General features: G+C 43.5%; 1 protein-coding gene and 1 pseudogene across 1 annotated transcript; both read right to left on the bottom strand.

The window, feature by feature from the left end:
• Positions 1 to 298: 298 nt before the first annotated feature.
• On the bottom strand, positions 299 to 11,940 carry f11r.L (F11 receptor L homeolog). Its single transcript, XM_018231594.2, has 10 exons — positions 11,537 to 11,940; positions 5,675 to 5,737; positions 5,406 to 5,519; positions 5,179 to 5,328; positions 4,915 to 5,099; positions 4,147 to 4,246; positions 2,999 to 3,106; positions 2,586 to 2,595; positions 1,400 to 1,442; positions 299 to 1,215 (listed from the first exon to the last, which is right to left on the bottom strand). Exons 1-10 carry the CDS (start codon positions 11,601 to 11,603, stop codon positions 1,180 to 1,182), a joined length of 876 nt encoding a protein of 291 aa, XP_018087083.1. The 5' UTR covers positions 11,604 to 11,940; the 3' UTR covers positions 299 to 1,179.
• A 6,665-nt stretch (positions 11,941 to 18,605) lies between these two features.
• Positions 18,606 to 24,350, bottom strand: LOC121397270 (annotated as a pseudogene).
• Positions 24,351 to 26,551: the final 2,201 nt, after the last annotated feature.

Here is a 26,551-nt window from a genome sequence, read left to right on the forward strand (position 1 = left end):
TAGTGATCATATTCCCCTTATATATTTATATATAGTGATCATATCCCCTTATATAATTATATATAGTGATCATATCCCCCTTATATATTTCTATGCCTGGACAACACACACCCAGCAATTAAGGAACTAAATACCCAATGACCCCGCTACAGTGTGAAATATTTGGGTAGAAGAGTCAGTAAAGACTGAACCCCTAATAGCAGACACCCCACGTGCCCAGGATAAGGGCTAAATTTAGGGAATGTCACCGCCCCCCAAGAGGCAAATAAATAAACGAGGGCAATTCCAGACAAACAGGTTCTTATTAAGAAAACATTTATTTCAAGAGAAATGAGAATCCATAGAAAATACACAGGAGTAGAAGTGTTGCACAATAGCTGCAGCACGGCAGGAGCTGCCATACTGAGTGCAAAGGAGCGCCGACTATTCTCTTACAGTACGACGGGGGCGTCAGTCTCACATCTGAACATTTGTGGGGGGAATTTGGTCATTTAGGGGTGCAGGTTTCTAATCTGATGCCCCCATATCCCCCACTGAGCATCACATAAGGAAGACTATTGGGGGTTCCACAGGGCAAGGGGTAACCTCTGGGTCACACAATGCTGCAGCCAATCCTAGCACTGGCCTTGCATTATGGGGTGTGGCCTGCAGCTATAGAGAGTATATAGTGTATATGGCTGACTGCCACCTAGTGGTCTGGGCCTGTAATTACAATCCATGATAGAAAGGCACAATAGTGTTACACACACACAATACAATTGAAAGCAATATACATGGCAGCTCCTGGGTAGTGTTAGATTAGTACATGGGACTCTAGCTGTCAGAACATGGCTGAATACGAATGATCTGGCAGTTGGGAATCAAGCCCACGTCACATGTCTGTCTGGAAATCATTATTAAATTCATTTACACAATTTCATTTTCTCTGAGTACACAAATAAACACACAAGCTGCACCCCAATTAATTACAGAAGGGAAGCCCCAAAGAATGTGAGAGTCATAAATAAAACAGATATAAAAGCAAATGTAAAATCATCTGTGACAGGGACCCCTCCAGTAACCCCATGGGAAATTCATATAAAAGCATGTGTGCAAATGGGACCCTCACAGAGCCCCCGAGGGACCAGCAGCAATAAGGGCCACAGCTCAGAGAGGCGCCATCCCACCGGGGCCCCCACATCAGACCAGGAAGGAGGAAGTCTGCTGGAAATTCTTCTGCAAATAGAAATAAGGAGAGTCAGTCCCAGAATCCCCAGGTCAGCGACATCTTCATTAGGCAACATGTTCCCTTTAGCCCACAACCTGTGTACCCTTCTCTCCAGCTCCTCATCCTATCACTAACCCCCCTCTCCCAAACCCAGAGAGGCCCCTACACTCTGAACCCCCAAAGAGCACTTACATCACTGCGAGTTTCTGATGGCTGACTGTAAATGACTTTCTTGCTGTGTGGGGGGTAGAAAAATAGAGAAAATCAGTCACAAGAAAATAAAACACAGAAACAGCATGTACAGAAACTGAGTATCACTCATGTATTATAAGGGATAATGTACCCCCTACTGTAAATGATAAGGATATTAGAAGTCACTGAGGGGTTGTTCTGTGACCATATAAAGGCACAAGGCTACAGGCTGAGTTATACAGGGAACTCTGAGTATCACTCATGTATTATAAGGGATAATGTACCCCCTACTGTAAATGATAAGGATATTAGAAGTCACTGAGGGGTTGTTCTGTGACCATATAAAGACACAAGGCTGCAGGCTGAGTTATACAGGGAACTCTGAGTATCACTCATGTATTATAAGGGATAATGTACCCCCTACTGTAAATGATAAGGATATTAGAAGTCACTGAGGGGTTGTTCTGTGACCATATAAAGGCACAAGGCTGCAGGCTGAGTTATACAGGGAACTCTGAGTATCACTCATGTATTATAAGGGATAATGTACCCCCTACTGTAAATGATAAGGATATTAGAAGTCACTGAGGGGTTGTTTCTGTGACCATATAAAGGCACAAGGCTGCAGGCTGAGTTATACAGGGAACTCTGAGTATCACTCATGTATTATATGGGATAATGTACCCCCCTACTGTAAATGATAAGGATATTAGAAGTCACTGAGGGGTTGTTCTGTGACCATATAAAGACACAAGGCTGCAGGCTGAGTTATACAGGGAACTCTGAGTATCACTCATGTATTATTAGGGATAATGTACCCCCTACTGTAAATGATAAGGATATTAGAAGTCACTGAGGGGTTGTTCTGTGACCATATAAAGGCACAAGGCTGCAGGCTGAGTTATACAGGGAACTCTGAGTATCACTCATGTATTATAAGGGATAATGTACCCCCTACTGTAAATGATAAGGATATTAGACGTCACTGAGGGGTTGTTCTGTGACCATATAAAGGCACAAGGCTGCAGGCTGAGTTATACAGGGAACTCTGAGTATCACTCATGTATTATAAGGGATAATGTACCCCCTACTGTAAATGATAAGGATATTAGAAGTCACTAGTAGGTAGCAGACAAGCACAGCGTAGATGCAGGACGTGACCACTAGAGGGAAATGTTCCACTTACTTTCCTTTTCCTGAAATAAAGAGAAATAGGAGATATGAGGATTTGTACAAATAAACAATACAGCACAACACACAAGCTGATGGAATTGTGGATATATATTGTGTGTATAAGGGGCACAAGACAGTGAGTGGGAGGTCCATTGATACCGATCTGATCCCCCCCGGCATATACACATGTAATAAAGTAGATGGGGAGCAACAGTCAAGGAACTTCAGCTCTGAGCCATTTAGACTGGGCCCTACAGCTTTATTCCTGAACGGACCAATCACCTCACACCAACATGTCTGACCAGTGACAAACCCCAGGGGCAAATCTGAAACGACTTTTTAGCCCACATGATGAGATTTGCAGGACTGAGTAAGAATGGGGGGGGGGGACAGACATGGAATATAAAGTGTCTTTGGGGTACTTACTATCCAGGTATCCGCGGCTATAGGCAAACCAGAGTCCAAAGCCAAGGAGTGCGAGTATGAGCAGCACAATAACCACCGCTGCAACGATTCCCCCCACATTCACATCCTCTGTAACAAGAGAAACAATGTGTGAGTCCAACAACAACAACACAATAATGATCAGGCCGGGGGGATTCACAGGTTGCATCTGAATTCAGCAGCTTTATTATTCAATACAAACAAGAACACTTGATCCAGTCCTTATTTATTACTCATTCTATTAGTAATGCAGGAGAGCTTCCAACTTACTGCACCAATCAGCTATTACACAATCTTAATGAATAAATGCGCATAAATTAGCATTTTAAATAGGTATGTCCAAAATCCCAATGAAAGGATTGATTATGAACGGTAATTAATTATAGGATACTGTGATGAATATGTTAATTGAGTAATTGCTGTGAATCACAGAGTCGCGGTTAAGAGTACAGAGGCGGGGCCAAGATGTGTCACCATAAGTGTCCAATAGGGAGAGAGCAGCACCCACATGATTAGCAATGGAGACTGCGAAATGCCTCAGATATACGACTACGAAGATTTCCATTCATCCAGGTCATGGTATATCTAGTATAGGTCAATCTAAAACAACTGGACTTGCTGAGTAATCAATGAAGACGTTTCACTACTCATCCGAGCATATATATGAGAGAGAGAGAGAGAGAGAGAGAGAGAGAGAGAGAGAGAGAGAGAGAGAGAGAGAGAGAGAGAGAGAGAGAGAGAGAGAGAGAGAGAGAGAGAGAGAGAGAGAGAGAGAGAGAGAGAGAGAGAGAGAGAGAGAGAGAGAGAGAGAGAGAGAGAGAGAGAGAGAGAGAGAGAGAGAGAGAGAGAGAACGAACCCACAGTACCCACTGTGGAATATGTGTTACTACTGATCTGTAGTAAGGAACACAATAGTACTCCGTGTAGTACTCTAGGTGTGGAGTATGTGTTACTACTGATCTGTATTAACACAATAGTACTCTGTGTAGTAGTGTGGGTACTCTCCATGTTTAGGGCATGTGTCTCTCCCCCTTGGGTTGCACTTTATATGTAGATGTTCTCCCTGTCCATGTCCTGCTGGAGGGTGCAAGACGCTACTCTATATGTCGGCGCTATACTAATATACTTACTGACATCCATTCGCACAATGGCAGACGACTGCTCCCCCTGGCTGTTTGTAGCCTTGCAGTAATACTCCCCACTGTCTGATGTGCCGACAGAAGCAAATTTCTGAGAAGGACAAACAGAAGGATATTTGTTCCCCAAAACCCACAATTTTATTTCGGTTGTCTCACTAACGGGGGGGGGGGGTCTCTGTGGTAGCTTCTCTCATGGTCCTAGCACCCTGCAAGCACCCCACACTCCCTAGAGGCCTGGCAGCTTCTTTATCCTCTATCCAAGGGGACCCCAACCTTTTTTTACCCATGAGCCACATTCAAAAATAGAGAGTTGGGAAGCAACACAGGCATGCAAAAGGTTTCTGGGTTGCCAAATAAGGGCTGTGATTGGCTGTTTGGTAGCCACTATGTGGACTGGCAGCTACAGGAGACTATGTGGCAGTACATCTGGTTTTAATGCAATTAAAACTTGCCCCCAAGCCTGGGATTCAAAAACAAGCCCCTGCTCTTAGGCCACTGGGAACAACATCCAAGGGGTTGGGGAGCAACATGTTACTCACGAGCTACTGGTTGGGGATCACTGCTCTATCCACTTGCCCCCTGCCTGAACCCCAGAACCGTATGTGAGCCCCACCTCCTCCCTTGCACCCTGCTGGCTTCTGCCCCCTCTCCCATCCCTAGTAGCCCCGTCCCACTAGCACAGCTGCAGCTTGTAGCCACACCAATCAATCGCCCTCACAGCGAGTAGCACACAGAGGAGGCACTAACAGAAGTACTTACCAACACTCCAGTATTGGGGTCAATGGTGTAAGTGGAGTTCTGGGACTTTGCTTGCATTGGGGAATTATTGTGGTACCAGGTGAAGGTGGGGAGTGGGAATCCCTGGGTCTCTACACACATAAGCTCGGCTACACTGCCCGTCCTGGCAGAGCTTGGCACCTGAGCAACTGGCGTTCCAGGGGCAACTGGCAAGAGAAAGGGAGAGTCAGGCCACTGAGTAATGAAGGAAGAATTTGGGGAAAGGGTGAATTAGGGTTAGGTTACCTATAACCTGCAGCTGGATCTTGGCTTCCCCATACAACACTTTGGTCCCAGTGCTGGTCACCTCACAGGAATACTCCCCGGCATCTTTGCGAGTGACCTGATTCAGCTTGATGCCTTGTGGGTAGGAAGTAGCACGGTCCTTGTATGACGCTGCCGTGGGGAGGAATGAGAATGAAGGTTGTGATCTTGCCGAGAGCTCAGGAAACACCTTCCCATTGGTCACTTACCTGTCAGGGATCCATCGTAGAACACAAAGCTCGTCTCCTGGTCTTTGTTTACAAACTTCCACTCCACTCGGGGGTTAATGTAGTCACTTGTGTAAGAGCATCGCAGGTCTGGAGCTACGAGAGAGGAAGGACAGTTGTTTCTATAAGTCCCACTCACTACTGATATATATACCCGCTCCAGTTCCCTAGCAACTCTATGTGCTGAGACATGATTATAGTTGGTGCAATTAATGGACCCCCCAGAAAAAGACGAGGCACAAGTCACTTACAGTCCCCTTCCTTCACAGTGATAGTTGGATCCGGAGCCGTCACACCAGCAAGAGCTGCAGTCCCTGCAAATGAGAAGTAAAAGGGTTAATGGGGCGGACAATAAAGGGATGTTGATGCAGTTATTACAAATAAAGAGAGGGGTTCATCAGGCCCAATCAGACCCCCCAGATCCCAACACTGGGCTCCATGTGATAGACTGGTGAGATGTGGGTCAGACATGGCGCTGTCCCCAGGCAGGGGTGGTACCACTGGACTATGAAAGGGCTGGTTGTGGCCAGGGGTAAGTGGCTTGTTATTGGCCAATGCGGAGCCATCTTTATTATCCCAGTGAATGAGGAGAGGGTGAAGAGTGAGAGAATTGGTCTATAGCAACTGTCACTTACACACAACTGCCCCATTAGACAGAACTCTATAGTGCACGACTATTGCAATAAACTAGAGGTACATAGGGGTGCTGCTGATAAATCAACGATCATTATTACAACTTACAATCACTGAGGGGCATGGGGTGACATTAACTCTTCCCACAAGAGGACAAAGTCACTTCCAATGTCTCTATTATAACAACGAGGGGGGGGGAGGGTTCTCGGCCCAATGAGACTCCTCCAACACTTGTTTCACTTCAGTTGCTTTACAATTACTTTCTATTTCTCACTTGTTTTTCTAATATTCAAGTGTAAAGTGTCATTTTTCTCCTTCTAAAGCAGCTCTGGGAGGGGGTCGCCGACTCCGTAACTGTTCTAATTGATACATTTGTCCCTGCTGAGCAGAATCTCTGGGTTTCATTACAGGCAGCTGTTAGACTTGATACAATAGTTACTGATACTCCAGAGATGAGAAATGGATCAACTAAATGTTGTAAAGTTGTAACAAGAGTCAGCACCTGAATTACTGAGCTGTCACTCAAACACCAGAGACTCCAACATTCAACTTGCACATTTACTTAGCTCGAGTGAAGGAATAGAATTAAAAAAAACTTAAAATTTCGAATGATTTTTTTGGCTACTTCGACCTTGGAATCGAACGATTCGAAGTAAAAATCGTTTGACCATTCGATAGTCGAAGTACTGTCTCTTTAAAAAAAACTTCGACCCCCTAGTTCGCCACCTAAAACCTACCGAGGTGCAATGTTAGCGTATGGGGAAGGTCCTCATAAGCTTCCTAATAATTTTCTGATTGAAGGAAAAGTGTACGATCGAAGGATTAAAATTCTTTGAAATGTTCGATCGTTAGGAAATGCGGTAAATCCTTCGACTTCAATATTCAAGGTCAAAAGATTTTACTTCGACGGTCGAATATTGAGGGTTAATTAACCCTCGATATTCGACACTAAGTAAATGTGCCCCCTAGATTTTGGAAAAAACAATAAAAATGAAAGAACGTTAAGTAATTGAAGAAAGTGATTATTTGTGGTGAATAATGTGAAAGAAGTGAATAAAGTGTTGTGTTTAATGAGGGAGAGAGAACAGCAGGGGGCGCTAGTGATATCACAGCAGCACAACTATAAGTAACACAAACTCACAGACCTGTCCAACTGCTTCTCCCACATTCCAACCTGTACAAACCCATGAGACACTTTCACCAACCCAATCACTACCCACAACCATGTGTGTGTATAACGTACGTGTGTATGTGTGTGTGTGTGTATATAACGTACGTGTGTATATGTGTGTGTGTGTATAACGTACGTGTGTATGTGTGTGTGTGTGTATAACGTACGTGTGTATGTGTGTGTGTGTATAACGTACGTGTGTGTGTGTGTATAACGTACGTGTGTATGTGTGTGTGTGTATAACGTACGTGTGTATGTGTGTGTGTGTGTATAACGTACGTGTGTATGTGTGTGTGTATAACGTACGTGTGTATGTGTGTGTGTATAACGTACGTGTGTATGTCTGTGTGTGTATAACGTACGTGTGTATGTGTGTGTGTATAACGTACGTGTGTATGTGTGTGTGTATAACGTACGTGTGTATGTGTGTGTGTGTATAACGTACGTGTGTATGTGTGTGTGTGTATAACGTACGTGTGTATGTGTGTGTGTGTGTATAACGTACGTGTGATGTGTGGTGTGTATAACGTACGTGTGTATGTGTTGTGTTATAACGTACGTGTGTATGTTGTGTGTGTATAACGTACGTGTGTATGTGTGTGTGTATAACGTACGTGTGTATGTGTGTGTGTATAACGTACGTGTGTATGTGTGTGTGTGTATAACGTACGTGTGTATGTGTGTGTGTGTATAACGTACGTGTGTATGTGTGTGTGTGTGTATAACGTACGTGTGTATGTGTGTGTGTATAACGTACGTGTGTATGTCTGTGTGTGTATAACGTACGTGTGTATGTGTGTGTGTATAACGTACGTGTGTATGTGTGTGTGTATAACGTACGTGTGTATGTGTGTGTGTGTATAACGTACGTGTGTATGTGTGCGTGTATAACGTACATGTGTATGTGTACGTGTATAACGTACGTGTGTATGTGTGCGTGTATATAACGTACGTGTGTATGTGTGTGTGTGTGTATAACGTACGTGTGTATGTGTGCGTGTATAACGTACGTGTGTATGTGTGCGTGTATAACGTACGTGTGTATGTGTGCGTGTATAACGTACGTGTGTATGTGTGTGTGTATATAACGTACGTGTGTATGTGTGTGTGTGTATAACATACGTGTGTATGTGTGTGTGTGTATAACATACGTGTGTATGTGTGTGTGTATATAACGTACGTGTGTATGTGTGTGTGTATATAACGTACGTGTGTATGTGTGTGTGTGTGTATAACGTACGTGTGTATGTGTGTGTGTATAACGTACGTGTGTATGTGTGTGTGTGTATAACATACGTGTGTATGTGTGTGTGTATATAACGTACGTGTGTATGTGTGTGTGTATAACGTACGTGTGTATGTGTGCGTGTATATAACGTACGTGTGTATGTGTGTGTGTGTGTATATAACGTACGTGTGTATGTGTGCGTGTATAACGTACGTGTGTATGTGTGCGTGTATAACGTACGTGTGTATGTGTGCGTGTATATAACGTGTGTGTGTGTTGACTGCGTGCATATAATGTGTATGTATGTGTGTATATATATATATATATATATATATATATTTTCTGTGCGTGTCTATATAATGTGTGCGTGTGTGTATCTCTGTATAATGTGCGCATGTGTGTGTGTGTGTGTGTAACATGTGCGTATAGCGTGCATATAATGTGTGTGTGTGTGCGTGTGTATATAGAATGTCTGGGACATTATAACAAGAGATGAGCAATTGATGAATAAAGTCCCAAGACGTCCCAAATGTGCCTCTTCCAGGGTGAGGAACCTCAAGGAACAACTGATCCCATCAGACCCAATAGATAAGTACAAGAAAAGAAGTCCAAACCCTGGGCTGTGAAAAATGTAAGGGCTTTGTGATGTGTCTCAGTCTTATATTGGGAACTCATTTTATACATCCCCACACACAGGAAAGAAATGTAGTGTGATACAGCGATGGTTATATATATATATATATCTCATGAAGTGCCTGTGTGGGTTGATATATTGGGAGTGAGCTGAAGGATAGATATACACAGCAGCCGTCCTACCTGCAGACACAAAGGTTATCAGTAAGGAGAAGAAGCTGAATATGGCTCAATACAATTATCACACATCAGCATTTAGGTACATTACGTCTATTGATGTAGTTCAACCTAGTCCGACAGTGATAGTGAGCTGTTACACACAGAGACCTTCTGGATCCATACATTACATTGTATAGTACAACTGCTTGCTGACTTACACATACATCTGACTGTATTTCTTCTATACACACAACATCCGCTTGTAATGTTGTATGTTGTGTAATAGATGCCTTTGTACAAAATGGAAACATATATGTGACAAGCAGTCTGTGCATAGAACCTACTGATAACACGGTATATTGCACATATTTAAGTACAATTTTAAAGAATTTTTATTGCAATTTTTAACATATGCACTAATTGACTGTATGTAAATTAGATGGAACACTATTGGTTAAAAATGGTGAAACCCTATGAGGTCACTTTGGCGCCATTTTGTGTTGTGATCCCTATATATAAAGTTTTATTGCACATTGTATACGATCCTTGAGAAAGGTCCCAATGTTGGAGCCAGTGTGATGTGTGTAACATAAATACTTGTTTCACTGGGTGCTGGGCCTGCAATGTTTTATTCCAAACTTTCATTATATCATTGAGAATTGGTCTTACACCTCTGAGATTTCAGTGCGGATACTGAAGATCTCTCTCTATATAGACAGACACACAGACAGACAGACAGACAGATATTGCAAGAGAATACCAGCACTGTCGCCTGGGTGCACATTTAGTAAATAACAAGTGATGATGTGATTTAGATCGGTGTAAGTATATGTCACTATCAGAACAGTGTCCGTTTGTTATATTATTATAGTAATGTTTATTTTCTATAGTAAATGTTCTTTGTGTACTTGTTTTATGTTTATAAAGTGACGAGCCTTATCAATGTTAATTGGTGACAGATGCAGAAGTGATATTCACTTGGCTTGATAAAGGGCACACGGTTTGGCTGAAACGTCGCTTTGTGATGGACTGAAGTTTAATAGACTTTTGCATTAATCGACTGCTGCTTCATTCATTTCTATGGTGTATAATACGGGGGTGAGACGGCTTCTCCTAACGAGCGAGCACCGAGATTTCTACTGACACACTGAAGAGAGTGCTGGGCCATACTTTACTATTTTATGTATATATATAGTGACTCAAGTAGCCCCTCTTGTAAAATATAAGGATATTATAAGTTACCGAGGAGTTTCATGACCATATAAAAGTACGAGGCCGAAGGCTGAGTTATACAGGTCATGGAACTCCGAGGTAACTTCTAATATCCTCATATTTTACAACTGGGGGTACTTTATTTATTATAATACACAAATTTCAGTGAGTCATGTGACAGAAATGACATCAGAACTCACCGTTTATAACTGATGACATCAGAACTCACCGTTTATAAGGATATCATTTACAGGATATTCATGGCTTTTGTGTATATTATATATATATCTATCTATTATCTATCTATATACACACACATATATATAAGGTCTAATAGTAGCTGCACTGCTTCCTGGTTAGTCACAGGGGAGTGTTTGCTGAATGAAGACATCTCTCATGTTCAGACTGGAGCAGCACAACAAATGTTCAATGAAAGAAAACTTTATAGAAACATCAGTCACGTGTCCAACGTTTCGGGCCACATTGGGCCTTTATCAACATCCTTCATATTTGGCCCGATACGTTGGACACGTGACTGATGTTTCTATAAACTTTTCTTTCATTGAACATTTGTTGTGCTGCTCCAGTCTGAACATGAGATAAATATATAGTGAATAAAGTACCCCCTCTTGTAAAATATAAGGATATTATAAGTTACCGAGGAGTTTCATGACCATATAAAAGTACGAGGCCGAAGGCTGAGTTATACAGGTCATGGAACTCCGAGGGAACTTCTAATATCCTTATATTTTACAACTGGGGGTACTTTATTTATTATAATACACAAGTTTCAGTGAGTCATGTGACAGAAATGACATCACTACTCCCCGTTTATAACTGATGACATCACTACTCACCGTTTATAGCTGATGACATCACTACTCACCGTTTATAAGGATATAATTTACAGGATATTCATGGCTTTTGTGTATTCTATATAAATACACACAAGGGATATTAATGAGGGAGAGAGAATGGCTGCCAGTCTTATACTCACACACAGGACAGGTACAGACACACACTATATATATATATAAATAAATACACAGTATGAAGGATAACGAGTCTCACACTCACACAAACAGCAGCAGCAGAGAAGTGCGAGGAGCTGAGGCCTCCCGGAGTTACTCGCAGTCGCCACCATTTCTCTTTCCTTCTCTCGACGAAACTGACAATAAACAACTCCTGCCGGCCCCGCCCTGCCTCTGACGTCACGGCGCACCTGAAACTCAGCTACAACCCGCCCACAGCCCGATTGGTTGGGACCCTGCTCCCATTGGAGCGCCGCGCTGTCCGTCAGCAAATTCCTCAGGAAATGGCAGAAGCGATTGAAGTTTGTTATACAGGTGATTGATCACGCCCCTACACTCCTTTCTTTCCTGACCGGAAAACACCCTGAAGTCCCTAGTGTTTCAGCCCCACAATGCACCGCAACAGGAAGCAGGTCACACAAAGCCCTCACACAACCTGGCGCTTCGCCTTTACTGCTGCCCAAACCGAGTCTATCTCCTCCATAATGCACCGCACAGACACAGCCCGGGGACACAGGCCGCTCCCACTTTGTCCTGAGTTACTGTAACTGCCTCCCCATAATGCTTTGTCATGACAACCCACAGTCTCCCTGCGTTACTACTGGCAACTTCTTTCATTTCACCTACAGGGGCCGCTTACCCACAATGCACTGCAAACACAGGCCCCGCCCACGTCTCATTACAGGCGCTTCAGCCTGAGGACAATAGGGACTTTCGCTTTACCCTTCCCCCATGACTGCCTCCCACCCGGGACTCCCTCAGGCCTCTCCTGCACAGGGGCATTATGGGTAGTGATCTTCAGGCCTCTCCTGCACAGGGGCATTATGGGTAGTGATCCTCAGGCCTCTCCTGCACAGGGGTATTATGGGTAGTGATCCTCAGGCCTCTCCTGCACAGGGGCATTATGGGTAGTGATCCTCAGGCCTCTCCTGCACAGGGGCATTATGGGTAGTGATCCTCAGGCCTCTCCTGCACAGGGGCATTACGGGTAGTGATCCTCAGGCCTCTCCTGCACAGGGGTATTATGGGTAGTGATCCTCAGGCCTCTCCTGCACAGGGGTATTATGGGTAGTGATCCTCAGGCCTCTCCTGCACAGGGGCATTATGGGTAGTGATCCTCAGGCCTCTCCTGCACAGGGGTATTATGGGTAGTGATCCTCAGGCCTCTCCTGCACAGGGGCATTATGGGTAGTGATCCTCAGGCCTCTCCTGCACAGGGGCATTATGGGTAGTGATCCTTAGGCCTCTCCTGCACAGGGGCATTATGGGTAGTGATCCTTAGGCCTCTCCTGCACAGGGGCATTATGGGTAGTGATTCACAGACCTCTCCTGCACAGGGGCATTATGGGTAGTGATGGTCAGGCCTCTCCTGCACAGGGGCATTATGGGTAGTGATGGTCAGGCCTCTGTCAGTTGTAAGTACATGGTATAATATTAGCCAGTAGCAGAAATAACCAATAAAACAAACAAAAAGTATGTGTAGAAGTGACACCTCACAAGCTTTGGGAGTAGCGTTATCATCTGGCCGGTAACAATGATGGTTCATCCCAATATTATTCATAGGAAAAAAGTGAAATATATAGGAAAGTCTGTGTTTTTTTCCAGAAAAGGTGACAAGCCTATTTCAGAGCACCAAGGCCCCTTCATCAGACAAAATAGAAATGAAAGGTAGAAAGACTCAGTATCGATTCTGTTAGATCAGTGACAGGGATTCATGGGTAATAAATGAGGAGGTTACAGATAGAGAACAAATGTAGAGATAATACAATGAATGTAAATAGTCCAGGGGTCTGGATTCAGTCAGGTCACACAGTGTCACATGAAATCTGACCCTAAATGAAGGACCTGACTTATTGTGTTTAAAACTGAACAGGAAAGGAAGATTTATGAATTCATAATGTATGGAGTTATTTAAGTTCCCTTTTAGAATTAACACCTGCATGTCCCGAAGACTGTGATTTTGACTGCAAAAGTGTTGCCCCACTGGTGTTTCACATGATTTGTGTTGGTTTTATGTCTGTGATGGTTCATCTTTGTGTAGAGTTTTTGTCCTGTGTCACCAATGTATCTGCCTCCTGTAGAGCCCCCAGTACATATAATCATATAATACACAAAAGCCATGAATATCCTGTAAATTAGATCCTTATAAACGGTGAGTTCTGATGTCATCAGTTATAAACGGTGAGTTCTGATGTCATTTCTGTCACATGACTCACTGAAACTTGTGTATTATAATAAATAAAGTACCCCCAGTTGTAAAATATGAGGATATTAGAAGTTACCTCGAAGTTCCATGACCTGTATAACTCGGCCTTCGGCCTCGTACTTTTATATGGTCATGAAACTCCTCGGTAACTTATAATATCCTTATATTTTACAAGAGGGGGTACTTTATTCACTATATATAACACATTGGATGAAGCACACGAATACTGGTCCAGAATGTGTAGACTTTATGTGTATTGGGAATTACAACTTGATCTTTGCACGGGATGGATTTGCAGTTTCACATCTGTTGCTGTTGCAGAGAAATGTCGCTGATTTAGTTGTTTTAGGAAGAGACTTGTGACAATCATTTCCCTCAGATTGGGTGGTTGTCTATAAGACAAGAGAGGTACTTCTGGGAATATTTGTTTAGTCGGGTATCTGTATGGAGCTTGGGTTGCAGCTCTCTGGCTAGTTTTCTAATAATGTTCAGTTGTAGGTAAGTACAATAGGTGCCCTGTTGTTTTCTGTCTTTTCTTTGTAATCCAAGAGTGTGTCTCTGGGTATTTGAGTTGCTCTGTGGATTTGATCATCAATAACCTGCGGATGGGATCCCTGATTAACAAAAGATTTCCAGAAGGAATGGAGATGTTTATTTCTCTCATCAAGGTTTGAGCAAATCCGGTTGTATCTCAGAGCCTGGCTAAACACAATTCATTATGTGATGAGGATGAAAACTGTCCCCCATAAGATATACAGGGCGGCCTGTTGCTTTCTGGTATAGGGGTGTCTGTATGGTTCCATTGTAATGTACATGTTGTATCCAAGAAGTTGATAATGGGGGAATTGGTTAAATCTTTGGTGGAATGCTAATAGTTCTTATGATAATATGTCATCTATATACTGTAAATAGGTTAAGGGCCTGGTGTTGCAGGAAGCCACGACATTTTCCTCTAACTGGGCCATAAACAGATGAGTATACTGAGGTGCCATTTTGCTTCCCATCAGTTACAGCAGGGGTCCCCAACCTTGTTTTACCTGTGAGCCACATTCAAATGTAAAAAGAGTTGGGGCGCAACACAAGCATGGGAAATGTTCCTGAGGTGCCAAATAAGGGCTGTGATTGGCTATTTGGTGGCCCCTATGTTGACTGGCAGCCTACAAGGGGCTCTACTTGGCACTATACTTGGTTTTTATACAACTAAAACTTGCCTCCAAGTCTGGAATTCAAAAATAATCACCTGCTTTGAGGCCACTGGGAGCAACATCCAAGGGTTTGGGGAGCAACATGTTCCTCACGAGCTACTGGTTGGGGATCAGTGAGTTGAAGGTATATGGCACCCCCTAATGAGAAGTAGTTGTGTGTCAGTATTAATGTGACCAGTTGTAGAGATGGTACTGGCCATGTATGGAGTTATTTAACTCATTAAGTCAGGGCCTTCATTTAGTGTCAGGTTTCATGTAACACAATGTCACCTGACTGAATCCAGCCTCAGCCCTATTGTATTATCTCTACATTTGTTCTCTATCTGTAACCTCCTCATTTATTACCCATGAATCCCTGTCACTGATCTGAATCTATACTGTGTCTTTCTACCTTTCATTTCTATTTTGTCTGATGAAGGGGGCCTTGGTGCTCTGAAAGCTTGCAATCTATTTCTATTGTTAGCCAATATACGTATCACTTCTACACTACTTTTTGTATTTGTTTGTTTTTTTATTTATTTCTTTAACTACATGAGAAACTGCACAAATAATCTCATACCCCCCAACGTTTTCTAAACTGAAAGAGGGACAGAAAGATTTGCAGTGCAAAGCGCAGCTAAACATTATATAAATATATAAGGGGATACGATCACTATATATAAATATATAAGGGGATACGATCACTATATATAAATATATAAGGGGATATGATCACTATATATAATATATAAGGGGGATATGATCACAATATATAAATATATAAGGGGGATATAATCACTATATATAAATATATAAGGGGATATGATCACTATATATAAATATATAAGAGGGATATGATCACTATATATAAATATATAAGGGGATATGATCACTATATATAAATATATAAGGGGATACGATCACTATATATAAATATATAAGGGGATATGATCACTATATATAAATATATAAGAGGGATATGATCACTATATATAAATATATAAGGGGATATGATCACTATATATAAATATATAAGGGGATATGATCACTATATATAAATATATAAGAGGGATATGATCACTATATATAATATATAAGGGGGTATGATCACTATATTTAAATATATAAGGGGATACGATCACTATATATAAATATATAAGGGGATACGATCACTATATATAAATATATAAGGGGATACGATCACTATATATAAATATATAAGGGGATATGATCACTATATATAATATATAAGGGGGATATGATCACAATATATAAATATATAAGGGGGATATAATCACTATATATAAATATATAAGGGGATATGATCACTATATATAAATATATAAGAGGGATATGATCACTATATATAAATATATAAGGGGATACGATCACTATATATAAATATATAAGGGGATACGATCACTATATATAAATATATAAGGGGATATGATCACTATATATAAATATATAAGAGGGATATGATCACTATATATAATATATAAGGGGATATGATCACTATATATAAATATATAAGGGGATATGATCACTATATATAAATATATAAGAGGGATATGATCACTATATATAAATATATAAGGGGGTATGATCACTATATTTAAATATATAAGGGGATACGATCACTATATATAAATATATAAGGGGATACGATCACTATATATAAATATATAAGGGGATATGATCACTATATATAAATATATAAGAGGGATATGATCACTATATATAATATATAAGGGGATATGATCACTATATATAAATATATAAGGGGATATGATCACTATATATAAATATATAAGAGGGATATGATCACTATATATAAATATATAAGGGGGTATGATCACTATATATAAATATATAAGGGGATATGATCACTATATATAAATATATAAGGGGATATGATCACTATATATAAATATATAAGAGGGATATGATCACTATATATAAATATATAAGGGGGTATGATCACTATATTTAAATATATAAGGGGATATGATCACTATATATAAATATATAAGGGGATACGATCACTATATATAAATATATAAGGGATACGATCACTATATATAAATATATAAGGGGATATGATCACTATATATAATATATAAGGGGGATATGATCACAATATATAAATATATAAGGGGGATATAATCACTATATATAAATATATAAGGGGATATGATCACTATATATAAATATATAAGAGGGATATGATCACTATATATAAATATATAAGGGGATATGATCACTATATATAAATATATAAGGGGATACGATCACTATATATAAATATATAAGGGGATATGATCACTATATATAAATATATAAGAGGGATATGATCACTATATATAAATATATAAGGGGATATGATCACTATATATAAATATATAAGGGGATATGATCACTATATATAAATATATAAGAGGGATATGATCACTATATATAAATATATAAGGGGGTATGATCCACTATATTTAAATATATAAGGGGATATGATCACTATATATAAATATATAAGGGGATACGATCACTATATATAAATATATAAGGGGATATGATCACTATATATAAATATATAAGAGGGATATGATCACTATATATAAATATATAAGGGGATATGATCACTATATATAAATATATAAGGGGATATGATCACTATATATAAATATATAAGAGGGATATGATCACTATATATAAATATATAAGGGGGTATGATCACTATATATAAATATATAAGGGGATATGATCACTATATATAAATATATAAGGGGATATGATCACTATATATAAATATATAAGGGGATATGATCACTATATATAAATATATAAGGGGGATATGATCACTATATATAAATATAAAAGGGGGATATGATCACTATATATAAATATATAAGGGGGATATGATCACTATATATAATTATATAAGGGGATATGATCACTTTATATAAATATATAAGGGGATACGATCACTATATATAAATATATAAGGGGGATATGATCACTATATATAAATATATAAGGGGATATGATCACTATATATAAATATATAAGGGGATATGATCACTATATATAAATATATAAGGGGGATATGATCACTATATATAAATATATAAGGGGGACATGATCACTATATATAAATATATAAGGGGGATATGATCACTATATATAAATATATAAGGGACAGTAATGAAATAGAGAAAGTACAGAGAAGAGCAACTAAGCAGATAAAGGGGATGACATATTGGATTCAGGAAGGATTATTCCCCCTCTGGGGACAATGGGAGAGGCTTTTCTCTGTAGGCCAACTGTCAGTCAGGCAGGTTTATATAGACATATAAGGCTGAACTTGATGGACTTGTGCCTTTTTTCAACCTACGTTACCCTGTGAGCCACACAACATGGTGCATTATGGGTATCAGTGCAGCTGGCTCTACTCACTGCTTACAGAGCATACAATGTGGTGCCCTCTAGTGGTTGTGCCAGAGATACCCTGCATTGTGTTATAGTGAGTGTGTTACACCTGGAGCCCATTCTGCTCAGTAATACACATCTCTATTAGACTGGCAGATCTCTTGTGCGCAATAGTTGGTGCAACTTTGGTGCATCTCTGGCTGCTCCACGTTGCCTATACCCCGGGCACAAGTCATGGACTGACAGTGGGGGTATGTGAGCCCCCGTGTAATGGCCAAATAAAGACACACAGAATGGAGTGAAAATCAGTGAAAAGATTTATTTGCACGAGGAGCAGGAAGAATGGGATCAGTAACTAAACGGTGATAATGGGGTAACGAGGTGGGTGAAAGGGACGTTTGGCCCCGCACTCATTTTGTCAGTGTCCCTCCTTTTCAGCCCATTCACTGTAGGCGCCGGGGGTAGTTGCGTGCGCTGCAAGAGAGGGTTGCACATTACACAGGGATTTGCACACCCACTCCTCACACCCGCCCCTCACACACACTCCAGCCAATCACTTCACTCCTTGCACAAGTACACAATGGTGTGCTCTTTCCTCTGACACACTTTGCACCCTGCGTTCACACTCACTATTATTAGTGCAATGTCACACGGGGGTTCTGATCACTGCAGCCCCCTCTCCCCCAATTCACTTTAATGGGGTCTCACTTGCAGTCACAGGGTCTAGTGTTTGGTATGTACCCCAGTGTGTGTGAATAGGAAGCAGGGGAGTGAATAGGAAGTAGAGGAGTGAATAGGAAGCAGGGGAGTGAATAGGAAGCAGGGGAGTGAATAGAAAGTAGGTGCCAGGGGAGTGAATAGGAAGTAGGGGAGTGAATAGGAAGCAGTGGAGTGAATAGGAAGTAGAGGAGTGAATAGGAAGCAGGGGAGTGAATAGGAAGTAGGGGAGTGAATAGGAAGCAGGGGAGTGAATAGAAAGTAGGTGCCAGGGGAGTGAATAGGAAGTAGGGGAGTGAATAGGAAGCAGTGGAGTGAATAGGAAGTAGAGGAGTGAATAGGAAGCAGGGGAGTGAATAGGAAGCAGGTGCCAGGGGAGTGAATAGGAAGCAGGGGAGTGAATAGGAAGCAGGGGAGTGAATAGGAAGTAGGGGAGTGAATAGGAAGCAGGGGAGTGAATAGAAAGTAGGTGCCAGGGGAGTGAATAGGAAGCAGGGGAGTGAATAGGAAGTAGGGGAGTGAATAGGAAGCAGGTGCCAGGGGAGTGAATAGGAAGCAGGGGAGTGAATAGGAAACAGGGGAGTGAATAGGAAGTAGGGGAGTGAATAGGAAGCAGGTGCCAGGGGAATGAATAGGAAGCAGGGGAGTGAATAGGAAGCAGGGGAGTGAATAGGAAGCAGGGGAGTGAATAGGAAGCAGGGGAGTGAATAGGAAGTAGGTGCCAGGGGAGTGAATAGGAAGCAGGGGAGTGAATAGGAAGTAGGGGAGTGAATAGGAAGCAGGGGAGTGAATAGGAAGCAGGGGAGTGAATAGGAAGTAGGGGAGAGAATAGGCAGTAGGTGCCAGGGGAGTGAATAGGAAGTAGGGGAGTGAATAGGAAGTAGGGGAGTGAATAGGAAGCAGGGGAGTGAATAGGAAGTAGGCGCCAGGGGAGTGAATAGGAAGCAGGGGAGTGAATAGGAAGCAGGGGAGTGAATAGGAAGCAGGGGAGTGAATAGGAAGTAGGGGAGAGAATAGGCAGTAGGTGCCAGGGGAGTGAATAGGAAGTAGGGGAATGAATAGGAAGTAGGGGAGTGAATAGGGAGCAGGGGAGTGAATAGAAAGTAGGTGCCAGGGGAGTGAATAGGAAGTAGGGGAGTGAATAGGAAGCAGGGGAGTGAATAGGAAGTAGGTGCCAGGGGAGTGAATAGGAAGTAGGGGAGTGAATAGGAAGCAGGGGAGTGAATAGGAAGTAGGGGAGTGAATAGGAAGCAGGGGAGTGAATAGAAAGTAGGTGCCAGGGGAGTGAATAGGAAGCAGGGGAGTGAATAGGAAGCAGGGGAGTGAATAGGAAGCAGGGGAGTGAATAGGAAGCAGGGGAGTGAATAGAAAGTAGGTGCCAGGGGAGTGAATAGGAAGCAGGGGAGTGAATAGGAAGTAGGGGAGTGAATAGGAAGCAGGTGCCAGGGGAGTGAATAGGAAGCAGGGGAGTGAATAGGAAACAGGGGAGTGAATAGGAAGTAGGGGAGTGAATAGGAAGCAGGTGCCAGGGGAATGAATAGGAAGCAGGGGAGTGAATAGGAAGCAGGGGAGTGAATAGGAAGCAGGGGAGTGAATAGGAAGCAGGGGAGTGAATAGGAAGTAGGTGCCAGGGGAGTGAATAGGAAGCAGGGGAGTGAATAGGAAGTAGGGGAGTGAATAGGAAGCAGGGGAGTGAATAGGAAGCAGGGGAGTGAATAGGAAGTAGGGGAGAGAATAGGCAGTAGGTGCCAGGGGAGTGAATAGGAAGTAGGGGAGTGAATAGGAAGTAGGGGAGTGAATAGGAAGCAGGGGAGTGAATAGGAAGTAGGCGCCAGGGGAGTGAATAGGAAGCAGGGGAGTGAATAGGAAGCAGGGGAGTGAATAGGAAGCAGGGGAGTGAATAGGAAGCAGGGGAGAGAATAGGCAGTAGGTGCCAGGGGAGTGAATAGGAAGTAGGGGAATGAATAGGAAGTAGGGGAGTGAATAGGGAGCAGGGGAGTGAATAGAAAGTAGGTGCCAGGGGAGTGAATAGGAAGTAGGGGAGTGAATAGGAAGCAGGGGAGTGAATAGGAAGTAGGTGCCAGGGGAGTGAATAGGAAGTAGGGGAGTGAATAGGAAGCAGGGGAGTGAATAGGAAGTAGGTGCCAGGGGAGTGAATAGGAAGTAGGGGAGTGAATAGGAAGCAGGTGCCAGGGGAGTGAATAGGAAGCAGGGGAGTGAATAGGAAGTAGGGGAGTGAATAGGAAGTGGGGGAGTGAATAGGAAGCAGGGGAGTGAATAGGAAGCAGGGGAGTGAATAGGGAGTAGGGGAGTGAATAGGAAGCATGGGAGTGAATAGGAAGTAGGTGCCAGGGGAGTGAATAGGAAGTAGGGGAGTGAATAGGAAGTAGGGGAGTGAATAGGAAGTAGGTGCCAGGGGAGTGAATAGGAAGTAGGGGAGTGAATAGGAAGTAGGGGAGTGAATAGGAAGTAGGGGAGTGAATAGGAAGTAGGGGAGAGAATAGGAAGTAGGTGCCAGGGGAGTGAATAGGAAGTAGGGGAGTGAATAGGAAGTAGGGAAGTGAATAGGAAGCAGGTATGTAGAACTAGGTGCCCTGCTGTAACTTACCATCAAACACACCTGTATATGAGGGTCCAAGCCTTGACCCCCCCCTCATTGTACACTTATGGGTCAGGCTTTACATCCATGTTTGTTATTGGCCCAATCACCCTGTATTTTCCTCTGTTTGTATCACCCCCAGTTTTCTGCTCTGCCCTTAGTGCCCCGGGGTCAGACTTACTGGGAGAATCCAAGTGCAGTCGCAATAGCTGTAGCCTGGGCTCCTCTTTTCCCCACGAGACAATGAATGATAATGTTCTCCTCGCTGGGTTTGGGTTTCACTACATGAAACGTTTTCTGGAAGGTCTCGGGGTCCATTCTCAGCGCCGCCTCAAACTGAGAGACTGAAGAGCAAAAGTGCAACTATAAGAATTGTCAGCACTGGGTATAGTGTCAGTCACAGGGAGGGGAGGGGTCAGCACTGGGTATTGTGTCAGTCACAGGGAGGGGAGGGGTCAACACTGGGTATAGTGTCAATCACAGGGAGGGGAGGGGTCAACACTGGGTATAGTGTCAGTCACAGGGAGGGGTCAGCACTGGGTATTGTGTCAGTCACAGGGAGGGGAGGGGTCAACACTGGGTATAGTGTCAGTCACAGGGAGGGGTCAGCACTGGGTATTGTGTCAGTCACAGGGAGGGGAGGGGTCAACACTGGGTATAGTGTCAGTCACAGGGAGGGGTCAGCACTGGGTATAGTGTCAGTCACAGGGAGGGGAGGGGTCAGCACTGGGTATATTGTCAGTCACAGGGAGGGGAGGGGTCAGCACTGGGTATAGTGTCAGTCACAGGGGGGGGAGGGGTCAGCACTGGGTATAGTGTCAGTCACAGGGAGGGGAGGGGTCAGCACTGGGTATAGTGTCAGTCACAGGGAGGGGAGGGGTCAGCACTGGGTATAGTGTCAGTCACAGGGGGGGGAGGGGTCAGCACTGGGTATAGTGTCAGTCACAGGGAGGGGAGGGGTCAGCACTGGGTATAGTGTCAGTCACAGGGAGGGGAGGGGTCAGCACTGGGTATAGTGTCAGTCACAGGGGGGGGGAGGGGTCAGCACTGGGTATAGTGTCAGTCACAGGGAGGGGAGGGGTCAGCACTGGGTATAGTGTCAGTCACATGAGGTTCCAGACTTACCCGGGATATTGATGGAATTTGGGATCTTGCCCCTCTGCACCTCCTCTGGGTTCCTCACATCAATGATGTACCCGGTGCCGCTCTGGCTCAGCTTCTTGATCTCCTCGTATGTGGCGTCTCCTGCTCGTGGGACAGACACAAGGATATCACTGAACTACAACTCTCACAGTCACAGCAGAAAATCCTATAGCTTCCCCTTTAACCAACTCTCTTGGTATTTCATAGAATAAAGCTTTGCTGCCATTGGGTGTCACTAGGCCCCGGGGCAAGAGCACGTGTTACAGTTCAGCACAACAGACCGGGGGAGGGGAAGCCTTTCTCACAACTATTGGTTGCTATGGTTACTGCCAGCAGGTGATCTAACAAGATACACCAGTACAGGCAGATGTGGCTAATGGGAATGTGCTGAATCATTGTGACACTCACTAACCCCGCCCACAATTAGCAGCATTGTTATTATTAGCCTTTATTCATATAGTGCCGACACCTTCCTCAGCTCTGTACTGAACCCCTGCCCTAGTGAGCTTGCAATCTAATGTCCCTATCACATTCCCATCAGCACCTGCCCTAGTGAGCTTGCAATCTAATGTCCCTATCACATTCCCATCAGCACCTGCCCTAGTGAGCTTGCAATCTAATGTCCCTATCACATTCCCATCAGCACCTGCCCTAGTGAGCTTGCAATCTAATGTCCCTATCACATTCCCATCAGCCCCTGCCCCAGTGAGCTTACAATCTAATGTCCCTATCACATTCGCATGAGTCCCTGCCCTAGTGAGCTTGCAATCTAATGTCCCTATCACATTCCCATCAGCACCTGCCCCAGTGAGCTTGCAATCTAATGTCCCTATCACATTCCCATCAGTCCCTGCCCCAGTGAGCTTACAATCTAATGTCCCTATCACATTCCCATGAGTCCCTGACCCAGTGAGCTTACAATCTAATGTCCCTATCACATTCCCATGAGTTCCTGTCCCAGTGAGCTTACAATCTAATGTCCCTATCACATTCCCATGAGTCCCTGTCCCAGTGAGCTTACAATCTAATGTCCCTATCACATTCCCGTGAGTCCCTGTCCCAGTGAGCTTACACTCTAAGGTCCCTATCACATTCCCTTCAGTCCCTGCCCCAGTGAGCTTACACTCTAAGGTCCCTATCACATTCCCTTCAGTCCCTGCCCCAGTGAGCTTACACTCTAATGTCCCTATGCTTTTCCCTGTGCCTCCTATATGATGTGTCAGAAGCTGTGTGCAGTTGGTATAAAGTATAAAGTGGAAATCAGGGAGTGTAGCTGAATGTGCCGGTGAGTAAGACCCTGGGGCAGATGTGGGTGTCGGGGGTACTTACCTGCACTCATGATTCCAGTACAGACGGGCTGATGTGTCGGATGAGTCTGAAAGAAGGAGGAGGGTTGGGAGGAAGAATCGATGCCTCGTGCAGATCCGGAGCTTTTATCCGACTTGAGCCGGGAACGCCCGCCCCTACCGCTCCTTATATGGAATCTGGGCGGGACCCAGGAAGCACTTCTCGTCCATCTGATGCCTCCTAGCGACTGAATCGCCCGATCTCTCCCGATCCCCGACCTCATCTCCCCTCACCCCCTGATCTCTGTATGTGCCCCATGTAATTATGTACCCCCTTATGTGCCAGTCTGTACCCCAATAATCTGCCCCTCACCCCCTGATCTCTGGATCTGCCCCCAACCCTCATGTCTTTCTGCCCAGCCTGGGGCATCACTGCTAATGGGGCAGGAACTGTCTAACCAGAAGCCCCTCTGTCTCTTTCCCTCTGTCTCTTCCATTTTTGTTTATGTCTGTCTGTGTCTGTCTGTCAGTCTGTCAGTCTGTCTCTGTGTCTGTCTGTCTGTCAGTCTGTCAGTCTGTCTGTCAGTCTGTCAGTCTGTCTCTGTGTCTGTCTGTCTGTCAGTCTGTCTGTCAGTCTGTCTGTGTTAGTCTGAATTATTGCACAGCACAAGGGCATATTTGGGGCCCATTCAGTGGTATCTGGTTCCCATGAGTTTCTATAGCAGAAATATGAGGCGAGGCTTTGGGTGGGTGGGTGGGTGGGTGCAGGGAATTGATCCCTAAGGCTGGAACATAATTATCTCTGGATCCGGCTTCACAGTAACAAGAAAACACACGTTTGCTTCTCTTTCCAGTGTGTTCTGCTCAGAGACTGAATGTCTCACCAGGGGCAGAAATGGAAGAAAATCTGCCCCTCATGCCCTGCAATGGCAGGTCCCCCAAAGTCACCCCAATAAAGAGCTCTATGCACTCTGAGTCCTAGTTCTGATTTCTAACCAGAATTAGACCCAGAATTAAACTCTCTTACACCCTACTAACAACCAAGTATAGAATGTACCACGGACACCTACCTCTTGTATTCTCCTATCCATTAATCACTCCATGATCCATCTACCCAACATGCATCACCCAACTGCCCTTAACTCATCTGCCACTGGGACAGAATGTTCTGTTATACAGATAGCTAGAATCTCAGCTGCCATAAAGCAGGACAGGACTGCTGCTTACAATGGGGATCAGATAGGATCTGTGCAGCCACTGGGACAGAATGTTCTGTTATACAGATAGCTAGAATATCAGCTGCCATAAAGCAGGACAGGACTGCTGCTTACAATGGGGATCAGATAGGATCTGTGCAGCCACTGGGACAGAATGTTCTGTTATACAGATAGCTAGAATCTCAGCTGCCATAAAGCAGGACAGGACTGCTGCTTACAATGGGGATCAGATAGGATCTGTGCAGCCACTGGGACAGAATGCTCTGTTATACAGATAGCTAGAATCTCAGCTGCCATAAAGCAGGACAGGACTGTTGCTTACAATGGGGATCAGAAAGGATCTGTGCAGCCACTGGGACAGAATGTTCTGTTATACAGATAGCTAGAATCTCAGCTGCCATAAAGCAGGACAGGACTGCTGCTTACAATGGGGATCAGATAGGATCTGTGCAGCCACTGGGACAGAATGTTCTGTTATACAGATAGCTAGAATCTCAGCTGCCATAAAGCAGGACAGGACTGCTGCTTACAATGGGGATCAGATAGGAATTTTTTTATTTTGTAAAAACTTATCAATTTACAATAATCATCAGCTCAGCTAAATCAAAACTGATTTTAAACTATTAACCACCAATAAGCAAAATATAGTCCATGAATCTTTGGCTTGGCTCAGCAGTATCTCCCACCACCAAACCCTCTTGGAGTCCTTCCTCTGTCCATAATTCCCAAAACAAACCTGGCAAAGTCTTTCCCTTTGTCCATGAAAAAGGTTTTCCTCCCTCCCCAACCACCACCTTCACCACCACAAACCCGGCCACAAAGTCCAAAGTTTGTCTTTCTATTAGTGGGCCATCACACCACCCTTCCCACATACACCCCCCAACTCAGGACATATATATTGCTGAGCCAAAGAGCTTGCAGAACTTTTCCACTGAAAAGCATGAGCTGGTGTTATCACATTGTCTGTTTGAAAGAGAAACATGTCAGACATCACAGGCATCAGTATCATAAATACATCAGTATATGTCACAGTTTCACACCTCTCCATTTGGATGCATTCAGACAGCTTTGCTTAACCTCTCTTTCCCTCAGGAAACCCAAATCAGCCACCACAGACTTCACTATTTGGTCTATAACAACATTCTCATGGCTAATGGACCTTCTGCAGCGGAACTGCCATAGGTGGTACCTCATCACTGATATTATTAGATACACTGTCCCTCTATCCAGGGGATGTGGGACAGACAGAACACCATAGGCCGTATCAGCATAGGACAAGTGTT

This window comes from Xenopus laevis, chromosome 8L, assembly GCF_017654675.1.
Source record: "Xenopus laevis strain J_2021 chromosome 8L, Xenopus_laevis_v10.1, whole genome shotgun sequence".
Classification (NCBI taxonomy): domain Eukaryota; kingdom Metazoa; phylum Chordata; class Amphibia; order Anura; family Pipidae; genus Xenopus; species Xenopus laevis.

Coding starts and splice junctions, on each gene's coding strand:
- f11r.L (XM_018231594.2), bottom strand. CDS start 11,603: ATGGTGGCGACTGCGAGTAACTCCGGGAGGCCTCAGCTCCTCGCACTT. Junction 5,329..5,405: donor CTACGATGGATCCCTGACAG/GTAAGTGACCAA, acceptor TCCCCACGGCAG/CGTCATACAAGGACCGTGCT. Junction 3,107..4,146: donor CATTGTGCGAATGGATGTCA/GTAAGTATATTA, acceptor CTCTTGTTACAG/AGGATGTGAATGTGGGGGGA.